This window comes from Gadus morhua, chromosome 3 (genome assembly GCF_902167405.1).
Source record: "Gadus morhua chromosome 3, gadMor3.0, whole genome shotgun sequence".
Lineage (NCBI taxonomy): Eukaryota > Metazoa > Chordata > Actinopteri > Gadiformes > Gadidae > Gadus > Gadus morhua.
Genome location: NC_044050.1, coordinates 19191512 through 19202752, shown reverse-complemented (window position 1 = coordinate 19202752; position 11241 = coordinate 19191512). Strand labels below are relative to the sequence as shown.

The 11241-nt window shown below is 40.7% G+C and overlaps 1 protein-coding gene across 4 annotated transcripts; it reads right to left on the bottom strand.

The window, feature by feature from the left end:
* Positions 1 to 1146: 1146 nt before the first annotated feature.
* On the bottom strand, positions 1147 to 11136 carry arfip1 (ADP-ribosylation factor interacting protein 1 (arfaptin 1)). Of its 4 annotated transcripts, XM_030350930.1 has the most exons (10): positions 10868 to 11132; positions 9552 to 9934; positions 7040 to 7129; positions 6442 to 6556; positions 5655 to 5756; positions 4616 to 4716; positions 4057 to 4278; positions 3127 to 3284; positions 2662 to 2836; positions 1147 to 2529 (listed from the first exon to the last, which is right to left on the bottom strand). In XM_030350930.1, the coding sequence occupies exons 2-10, from the start codon at positions 9930 to 9932 to the stop codon at positions 2374 to 2376; spliced, it is 1500 nt and encodes a 499-aa protein (XP_030206790.1). In that variant the 5' UTR covers positions 9933 to 9934; positions 10868 to 11132; the 3' UTR covers positions 1147 to 2373. The 4 variants fall into 4 exon arrangements, with proteins under 4 accessions (XP_030206790.1, XP_030206792.1, XP_030206791.1 ...); XM_030350932.1 differs by lacking the exon at positions 9552 to 9934 and having other exon boundaries at positions 10868 to 11136; XM_030350931.1 differs by lacking the exon at positions 5655 to 5756.
* Between the last annotated feature and the right edge of the window lie 105 nt (positions 11137 to 11241).

Here is an 11241-nt window from a genome sequence, read left to right as displayed (position 1 = left end):
GCACTCGCTCGTACTTGATTGGGCCAGGTGGAGCAGACAGGCCCAGCCCACCCCTTCCCCGCACACACCCTTTACAGTGGCCGGCGATGACCGCTGGTGCAATGCCTCCTGCTGCCAGAGCAGAAGAATTTGAGAGGGAAATAAATAGATGCACCCTCTTGTTACCTTACCTGTATGGGGAATGACATTCTTCAGTCAATTTCGTTTTTGTCACTCGATGACAAGAATAGTCATGCAATAGTGAATGCCCTATCAGCAAGTCATCAGGTGGTAGGCCAAAAGGTTCAGATATGTAGATCACCAGAGGCAGATGAGGAGGCGAGGCTCTTATAAATATCGGTCTGATAGAGCTTTGCCTAGCTACGATGTAGAGTTTGGACAAGTTCCAATGTCTCCTTTCTGAGGGCATTTTTAAAGGTGGTGTGGTGTGTAGGCTATCATTTCTATTTGTTAAATGGGCCTTGACTCAGACAATCGTGTTGCTATAGATGCCAAGCCATTAAACAAAGTAAACACAAAAGCATTCACGGAGGCCCTAATTGGGCGGTGATCTCTTGTCATGTTTGATTAAAGTGAACAACGGGAAAACAGTGGTTTTACGGAGCAGCATAACGTTATTCAGAAAAAGATTACGCAATGGCATATTTTTATAAATATATTATAAATATAAATATTTATAAATATAAATAAATAAATATAGCCTACATATTAGCCTACATTTTTTTCCACAGTCTTGCTTTTTAAAAAATGTATGATGACTATATGCTCTGTAAGGTGACCTTGGGTGTCTTGAAAGGCGCCTCTAAATTAAATGTATTATTATTATATATTTTATATATTATTTTGGTATGACACATTGATTGAGTCTTTAATTTTAAACATAAGGTGTAAGGTGTATTTTAAGAATTGATTTAGCAAGCCCTTTCCATCATTCTGTAGTGTTGTGTTAATAAAGATTGCTTAAATGCCATCGATTCATGAAATCATTTGTTTCCTAAATCATCGTTTCTAAATATATCCATAGAAAAAATATATTGTCTAATCATCCAACCTCTTTCAAATGAAACATTTGTTTGTTTCTATGTGAACAAATGCAAATATTAGTTTATGCTGGTGTTTGGAAGTTTTCACAAAAAATAACAGGAGAAATGTCAGCATTAATTTTATTGAGCAAAAGATGCAATAGAGGAAATTACAAATATATATTCTTCTGGAAAATGCTTTAAAGAGAACACCTGTTTGATTCACAACAAAGTCCTCATCTGCTTTCTACCAAAAGTCATACAACTGGTACAAAACAGAGTTAAGATGACATACCTTTTCCAGAAACTACTTTCACAAAATATTTACTTCTGTTTCATTTAATCGTCATTGAAGAGTTAGCAGCTGAGGAGGAAAAGGTTCAGGATGGTCTTTTGTCCCAATAGACAAAGTAATTTGGTTTTTCATCTTGTACACGTCGTACAAATCAAAAAGGTACTCATGATTGGTCTCGAATGCATACATGCCCAGTATGCATGACGTATTAAACATTAATTATTTTAAAAGGCATTTAGGTATCTCGGGGTACACCGATTTCTTGTGCAGTCGTCCACCTTGCTGTAGTTGTACTTTGTGCATGTATGTGTGCGTTTGTGCACGATTTTGGTCCATTTCCTGTGTTTAACAGTGAGATTGTAAAAGGCAGGAACAGAGGAAGGGCTTGGGTTTGGAGTCCCAGAACAGGGGAGCATTAACAATATACACCAATCAAGGCACAGTGGAACTAATCAAAAGGCTGGTCCTTCAAAAGTGTTAAATAATTTATGTATATAATTCATTATCCAGTCAAATCTCTTCATAGAAACGTTATAGAAAATCGGAAAACCGTGAGAGCACGTGATTGTGAATTCTGTACAGTCAAATCATGATTTTCCTCTGCCAAATGCTATTGACTATAACCAAGATAATTAAGTTGAAAAATTAATATAATGATGCCAGGACCATAAGATGGCAGTTTAACCGCATGAAATGAATGAAGCATATATGTGCTGAAATAAACCTGGTCTGGCTACCGCTAAGAGGCACATCTAGAAACTATAGGCTTCCCTAGGCATCGCTCTCCCCATACAAAAGTGCATTTCCCATGATTTGAAAGAATTGCAGAACTGACAAGTGAAGCAAAAGTATTCAGAATAATATAAGCAGTCCAACAACCTTAAGCATTTACATTTTTTGTTGCCCTCGAGAAGGGTTTACAGCCTAGATAAACAGGGAGTGATAAACAAAAGCAAAAACTAGGAGGTGTCCCTGTTTTGTGGAGATTTGGGGGAACCGTCCATTCCCCGTCAAAGAACTACGATTTGAGCCGTAATGGCCGCCACGTCGGAGTGACTAGTTCCCTTCGAGCCAAGATGGAGTGTCGCCGCCTGGCAGTTTCAGCTTAATGTGGAACTGCTTGAGTGTCTGTTCCAGCTGCTGCTGGTTCCCCGCGTAGTACGCAGCGATGGCGTTGTGGAACAGCATGAGCTGGTTGTGCAATACTTTCACCTGTTGAGGAAAAAAGACAATGATCAGAGAACATGCCCAACAATAAAAAGGAAAAAGAAGAATCACCTGAAACCTAATCCCCCAGACATCCAGTAAAGGGACACGGGTGTAGCATTGGCCCAAAGCCTTTACCTTGTTCTCCTCCAGAAACCTAAGCTTGATGGAGACGTCGTTGCGCATTCTCTCGTACTTCTCGCGGTAGGCCTGGAAGTGCTGCTGGGAGAGCTCTATCTTGGGCATGGTGGAGGCGTCGCGAGGGCCCAGGTTCAGCTCCTCCAGGTCCGTGCGGTAGGCGTCGTACTCGATCCTAGGAGCGAGGAACCAGTTCAGTCAAAGGATAGAGACCCAAAAATATGCATGCGGCCCTAACAATTACAAATGCATAGTATTTTACGACCTGTATTCATTTACCATTTAGGGATTTATTTAGTCATTCGGGAGCGGGGGGGGGGGGGGGGGGCGGGGGGGTAGGTATCTTGCTCAGGAAGACTTTCTGTTTGGAGTCGTACACCCTAGCCAGTAGACACTTAAACAATGCAGCCCCATAAGGAGTGGGGAATAGAGGCCAGGTCACAACAATAGAGTGAACACGGGTACCTTGCGGCTTCATATTGCTTGATGTTGATCAGGGTGTCCTCGATGGTTTTATCTACAAGCGTGTTGACACTGGCGATGAAGAAGTTGATGGCGCTCAAAAGGGTCTCTGCGTTTTTGGATAAAAGCCTTTGGGTTTCAGCGTTGTAGCCAAACTCCTCCTACAGGTGGCAAAGAGGAATTATATCCTTCACATCAGTGAATCCAAACAATGAATCAAATTTCAGGGAATGTTTTGATCCAGACAACAATGGCAAATGGTTTGAAATATATAAATATCTGAGACAATTCACTCTGAAACATCAGCATCATTCATTAGATTCATTAAGATGAAGCATTTTGAAAAAAAATCAAGCCAGTACACCTCTCCAATCGTTAAGTTCAACAAAATGAAAATAGACATTTTCATTTTTAATTGTTACGTTTAGCTGGCGTTAGATGGTTAGGCATTACATAAAAATCAGGCATTAGATTAGAACTGGTAAAGTCGGTGTAGTTTAGAGATTACTGTGAAAGTTAAAAAGGTAAGGATCTGAGCAGTGTTGTCAGCAGGATGTCACTGCCAGCACCTTAAGAGATGGAAGGTCTTAAATATTAACGAGACATAAATTAAACAGTGATTGCGGCTATGTAACAAGGTAGGGTGAGTCTGTGGAACACACCACATACAAGTGGACAACCCAAAGCACATGAAGCACCGATTTTTGGTTAACATTTGAAGCGCCACCAAAAATAGAAAATAGCTTAGTATTGTATTAATGGACAGCGAATGTAGCGGGGCTGTAGTTTACACAATCGGTTTGAATAAGACTCAAGCCTATTTGGGATTCAACTATTCTAAAAAGTTAGTTTGGGTCCGTCCCAACACAGCTGTATGCTTTTGGCAGAAGAAAATAACAATGATTGTAATGTGTGAATGTGTGCTGAACTGACATGGAGCTCTGGGGACTTGAGGCTAAGGTCGGCGAAGGCGTCCCCCAGCGCCTTCTGGGTGTGCATCATCTGGGCCAGCTGGGTGGAGAGGGTCTGGGCCAGCTTGACCACCTGCTCGTAGCGTCGCTTGTTGTCGCGGAGTACCTCGATCTGGCTCTCCAGCTCCAGGTCCACCGTTTTGGATCCCCGGCCCATCTTCTCAGACAGGATCTGCCGGGTGCACTGTGTTTGGGGAGGGGGGGGGTGGTCAGAACTTGAACCATAACCAGGGTCTGGTAGGAAAAGGGAGGAGCTCCACAAGAGGCTGTGTTTATAGTGAGGGGTTTTGTCATGTAGAGGTAATGGTTAAAAGAGAGATGCAGAGATGTGGGACATATATTCCGTCTAGGATTAGAACAATGTTCTCTACAGTAGAATGAGGACAGAGAATGTTCCCTCACTTTAATTGAAGAAGGGAGCTACTAAGGGAGCTTTAATGTACAAAGAAGTTGTAATTTAATTTCATTAGTCAAAAAAGAACATCAAAACACAAAATGGGTCAGACCAATAAAATGATTACTTTGTACGTATTGATGCTCCACTTTCGCACTAGGTCCAGTTTCTCCATGGCGGGGTTCTTCAAGTCATCCGCGAGAACCACGGCCCCGCTCGTCTGCTGGCCTGGGTAAAGGAACGTACTTTAGAGCCGTATACTGAGCTTCTTCTGCACTGGGTTGTAACTAAGGTTGGCGTTTACACGCTACTAACTTTTAAGGGTTGCACCAGGGAAAATAGTTCTGACGTAGGCATAAGTTACAACTTATACGTAGCCCCTAGTAGGTTTAAAGTCCTTTGTAAAATGGCGGTTCATCATGGTGCATCGTTTGGTGGAGGTGGGAAAATTTGGGAGGATGAGGAGAAGAGAATTAAACCGACTGCTTGGTGTCGGCAACGCATGCTCCGTGACAGATTAAACCCTCTGGAAATTAGCCCATAGTCTCTTTTCTGTTGCTGAGAATGTTCAAAGCACTACAATAGTTGTTTTCACCATTTAAGCACAGGAGGTGAAAACGTAATGTTCTGCCACAATGTTAGTGTGGACTTAACGCCAGAGTAGTCAATATAGTACATATAGCTGGTGCAACATGCTGCTCGAGATGACGTCAACCAGCACATTTGGAAAAAATCATTAACAAACAGTGTACATTATAGCGGAAAGACATTGATAGAGGAAAATAGCAAGTGCAGAAAGAGGTTTTCTCAAAAGGTCAAAGGAAGCAAGCAGAAATACCCGAAGACAGGATTTTCTAGCAAAGCAGCTTTCTTCCAGCGAAAATGTACCCATCCGGTATCACCTCAAGCGGTTTAGGTGAAGCGTCTGGAATTTGGACGAGTTTTGATTGTAAAAACAGGGAACTACCTCCACAAGTAACAGATCACTTGGGTTAAAAAAAAAAAAGCATAGGAGAAAAGTGAGGGTTTCACTTTGAATGGGATACGACCATTAAGGACAAAGAGAGGAGGGATGAAACAAGCTCAGGAAGGACAGATTGATGCACATACGGCGATAGATTTGCTGGCGCATTATCCCTGAGCCTCAAGCCGTGCCTGTGCTTTACCTGTCTCAGGCTGACTAGCACTGGCAGAGCGGGCCAGACGGCCGCCCACTGCCATACTGGGAGCTACTGGTGTTGCTGGGGACGTGGGCAGGCTGGCTGACCCTGGGAGATATTCACAGTGGCGATTCATTAGAAGTAGGTCTGTTTCCAGTGTGAAAAGAGAGGCTATTGAATATCGAGTGATGACATACATCACAGGGTAGAAGTGACTCATCACACTTTCCATAAAAGATCTTCAATCTGGAGTTCATTCATTCATTCCATGGTCTGGTTTTGCCAATTAACCTAAACATTAAACTCTGCCTTTTGAAATGTAAAAATAGGGTAGCAGACGTGTAGTCTTATTGAATGATAAAAGTGGTAAAGCGAGCCAGAGACTCATAGGAAAGCATATATGCATATGTGAAGGCACAATAATAAAGAGGAAATCAGGGAACAAAATGGAGGTCAGAAGAAACTCATTAAATCACACTTAAGACTGTCAGCTATACAAATTCAAATTTTAGCCTGACCTATTTATCAAAGATTGCTGCCATATCTGTACGCACACAGAGTATTATCATGTAACAGTGTGTGCAGTAATAGCAGTAAGCGGTATTAGGCGGAAAATGGTTCACTTTTTTTGTTGTTTTGGATTTTCAAATTTAAGATTGAATAATAAGAAAGTATATATAAGAAAATAATAATAAGAAAATAATAAGAAAATAATATTAAGAAAATGGGGAAAATAAATATACATAAAAAATCTAACGACACAGATTAAAATATAATGCAAACTGGTTTGTACCTCTGTATGGCCCTGATTCAATGATGCCCTCTGTTGTTGAAGCGTAGTTACTGGAGTGTATATGGGCCTCTGCGAGGTTAGGTCCACTGGGAGGACCGGGAGAAGTAGAAGAGTCCTGGAGGGGTAGACCATTGTGGTTCAATAAAGAGATTATACTTTCAAACAGGTTTGAATGCAAATGCACACAGCATGCGTTCCCATGTGGCCTCTTTTGTACGGCAACGCAATTCAGTTTAGACATCCTCCCGTATCAAATCAATTAATATCCCTCTAGTCATGTATTCCTTTATGTAAAAACATAAACACACATCACATTGTTATGGGTGTGAGTGAGGAATTATTCTTGGACCACTTTACGTAAGTTAATATTGACATACTTTTACTTGTGTAAAATATAGGAAAAAATACACTTTGGTTAAATGGGTTCACTAAAGTTTGAAATCGTGATAAAGATGTAGATCTATAGTTTCAACTGTGGATACCAAATACGTAAGTATTTACATTTGCAACTAAACAACCAGAGCTTTGGAGATGGAGTACAGTACAGTTTCTGTGTGTGGTGGACTTCCTAACACAAAAGCTTGACCCTATTTGGTACCTTTTCAGAGCTCAGGTCCATCTCGCCGTTGCTGGTGATGGGGATCTCTGCAGCGGAACTTCTATGGGAATCCTCAGCCATGGGGGTTTCCTGTCATTAAAACCGGTTCACATAAAAGACCGATAGATATTAGCCCATAGATATTGTAGCCCTTCACCAGCCTAGCCTATGGGGTAGTCTTAGCAACAGCATTCTGCATACATCAACACATTTGGAAAAATACAAGACACACCATTGTAATCACAACCCTACTTCCCACGTTACTGCTACCCAACTATTAGCAGCAACATTATTCTTCATTTCAGTTTTTTCCTCTTGAATTACTTATAACAGTGTTCAAATTATTTAAGTCTTGTTAAACTGACCTTTCCTATGCCTACTTTTTTCTTTTTTAAATGTTCTCACTTATCACAACTTGTTGACACAGCAAACCGCTCACAGTAGCAGTAAGCATTTTACATAGGCCTATCTTCTACCTCCAAATCCTCCTTTGCAAAATAACAAAGTAAGAGTGGTGCTACTATGATAAGCCTCATACAATCCTCTTATTATGCACTATTCCACCATGTCTTGGAGGATTCCAACAGAGATTTTTATAATATGCAACACATCAGCATACTGCAAGGACTTCCAGAAAGTCCTAAAGATGTGGCAAGTCTTAACAGTAAAACTAAGGTGGACTTTGGTTGAAAGTCAAGCAGTTACACATTTATTTATTATGCCATTGAGATGAATGTACTCAGGCCTTTTGCTGTAGGCGGAGTATAAAGAGAACGGAGATCTCCCACTGGGAGACAAAATCTAGCACTGATAGGAGTTTTACAATGCCACCGTAAATTCAATTTGACAGTGGTAGGGACAACACTTGGCCTATTGTAGTGCTATTGAAAAATACCATCTCAACAAAAATTCCCAACTCGTCTTTCAAATAAGAGGCTTCTCTTCAAAATCAAGACTGAACGAAACCAGTTCAAATTGTAACTAGTCACAAAAAGAATAAACTCAGATAAGGAATGCATAGAAAATATAAAATAATTGTATGCACATTGTTAAAGCATGTGACCTCAAAGTTACATTACACTGCCAAGCCCTTTGATAATTTAAAGTGTTGAGATGCGTCAACAAATAAGTGGACAACACAATGTTTTTAAAGAAATTTCAAAAATAATTTTGATTATCATTCAGCCGTGTTGCATTTGGATTTTCGAAGTCAAGATGGACAAAAAAACATTGCCACAAGCTAGCCATCAAGTTCAAACTAATAATTTGATTTATATTGATTACGTTATTACATTTTCCATAATATCATCCAAATGTATCAAGAGGAAGCAATTATCTTACAAGTTGAGACGTAGGCCTATATCCTTTTATATCATGACCCAACCCAAGACAAGTGCTGTTAACAGATTTCTGTAGACTGTAGTCTGTTCCATTGGGGTCATATAACACAGCATAAATGTTTAAAGGCCATATGACACCCATATCCAAGCAGACAACAGACACATAGACGGGAAAACTTCCACGTGCTAACGGCTTAGATAACGACAGGTCGCTCTCCCTGAAGAAAAGCTGGACAAATTCAATCCAGTGGTCAGGAGCTTCCCCACAGGAATACCACATTATTGGGTTACACTAGCCATGTCAGTGTTTTTGGGCATGTCAAACAAAATAATCAAATATCTCACAGGACTTCGGCCAACGCTGTCCAATAAATGAGTTTATCATGGGTCATTAACAAGATTTCACTATACTAGATAATTGACTTTGTTCAGGAATTCGATATTGATGTATTCTTTTTTTAAGGTTGATCCTATTTGCGTTAGCACGTGTATTTTCTGTGTGAGTAAATCTGCACTGGGTTGGATAGCTCCATGTCAGTACTTTCTTTGGTGCCATATTTGAATACTCAAATGCAGTTGCTTAAGAATGTGAAACAGAACACATATCCTGTATTCATTGATAAATAGCACTGTGAAATAAATGTAATTCCAGGGATTAATCACATTTACTCTCTCAACATTTGAAAACATAGAGACAACAATGAACAAGCTGCAGAGGTGACAATAGTACTCAGATTACTCCATCTGCCAGGAATTATGGCGGCCAGCACAAACACTAGCTTTTATGTGTTTTGCAATTTCCTTGTTCTGCCATTTGGGTAAAACGTCATTATCACAACCTAATGTGCAATGTTTTAATAATATGGAAACACAAAATATCATTTATATACAGTACATTGGCACAAAAAGAGCAAGATACCTAGTATGTAGCACAGGGAAGTGCCCCAACACCCAATCACAACATGTTCAGCCACTTCAAGAAACAGTTTGCAGCCTCATACACTGTCCTGATTAATGTACGACAGAAAACCCCAACAGAGAACCAAAGAGACAATGAAAGCCCCAGCCACCAAAAGCACGTGAGACACAGGCGCAACAAGCATGTGAGCCAAAAGGCAAAACAAATATGCAAGCCAAGGACGAGTTCATGACTGAAAAGTGGCGGATATCACCTGAGTTTGAGGGCAAGTTTCTCCATTTGCCTCTGGTGTTTCTGAAGTGTTAGTGTGGTGATTTGTAACGTGCTGCTCCTCATCGTCTGCACTGCCCTTCGTGATCACAGCATCTCCGCTGTTCTCAACATCTGTGTCACTGCATGAGCCCTTACAGACACTCTGAACATCTGTATCTAACTGTGGGTTCACCTCCTGAAACCCGCTTTCCACATGATTGGCATCAGTGGGGGAATGGTCTTTGTCAAGGTCTACACTTTCATAATTGTCGTCATTCTCATCATTTCGCAAAGAATGCTCTGTTTTAAGATCCTCCTTATAATCCATTTGCAGGTCCGTGGTTATGGTCTCCGATTCAGCTTCAAGACTAACTTCAGACATACCTGAAAAAAGATATGGATAGACCAAGTACATTTGAGACAGCAGATTATTCTTACTGTCCACCCTCTGCAAATATGTGAACGGAGTAGCCTATTGGTAAATACGGCAAATAAGTGTATGCTGTTGTATTCATTACTATCCATTTGCATTTGGGGCATAGGTAAGGAGCAACATTCTTGATCATTAGCATAGTTATTTTCAAAAGGTAAATGTAGTTTATTAAACTCAGATGGGAATTAAGGGTGTCAAAGCAGAAAGTACCCGATATTCAGCCCTCTAAACTTGTAATTTAAATTTGTCACCAACACAATGACTTAACACTAGATTGTTTATTTAACAATGTAACAGTTAGAAGCTAGGGACTACAACTTCCTGTAATGTTTTCTTTAACTGACCTTTGCAGTATCACAGTTTTGAATGGCATGAACCCAATTTAAAAGACAATACGCGGTCGATATTACAAAGCCATATTCACACAGACATATTAAAAGATTCATTGAGGCATATATCTCTGACACGAAGATGCTAAGGCCAGCATGGCTAGTTAGGCGAGGCACTGTTGCACACCATACAACATGGCTAGCTCACGATTACTGTCAGTGGACCGCATATGTTGTGCGAGGACCTTTCCCTTCAAAAACCACGGTCTAAAAACAAAACCCTTTAGTTCTAAGTTACTAGTCGACAAGCGTCCCCATACTAGTACATCTATGGCGCTGGAAGCTACTGTCAACGTTAGCAACACACACTAAACATACAGTTTACTCGTCGCAAGTTCATCTGCTTGGTAACAATATAGTAAGGGCAGCCCAACAAGGTGGTCTAAATACCCGCATTGTGGTTAAATGTCTGTAAATTAGTAGATATATGGAGGTAATAAACAAGATTGAATTATCAAGCGAGGGGTTTTGTAATGGAGAAAAACTTTATCTTACCTGTCTGCGACCGTGGCTAACTATGTTAGTTAGCTATCGCTTAACAAACGTTTGGTGGCGTTTCTAAACGACGCAACAACTCCTCCCAATCACGAAAAGTGCAAAAATCCACCGTATCTATTTAATGATCTGTGCTTCAGGCTGCGGCTATATCTGCAGTTGGGATCCCGGAAAACCAAATCGAATGGTTCATCTACTGCCATTATCTGCAAAAACTTTGCTGCATGCGACCCCCCCCTGCTGTTGGTCTCCGCTGTGCTGTCACGTCAGCAGATGTGGGTGACAGTTTATGGGTCACGTATTTATCACAAATATCAACCAGGAGATTAAGATACATTTGACATCGGCGTTGCCTTTATTTCTATTTTCAAGCG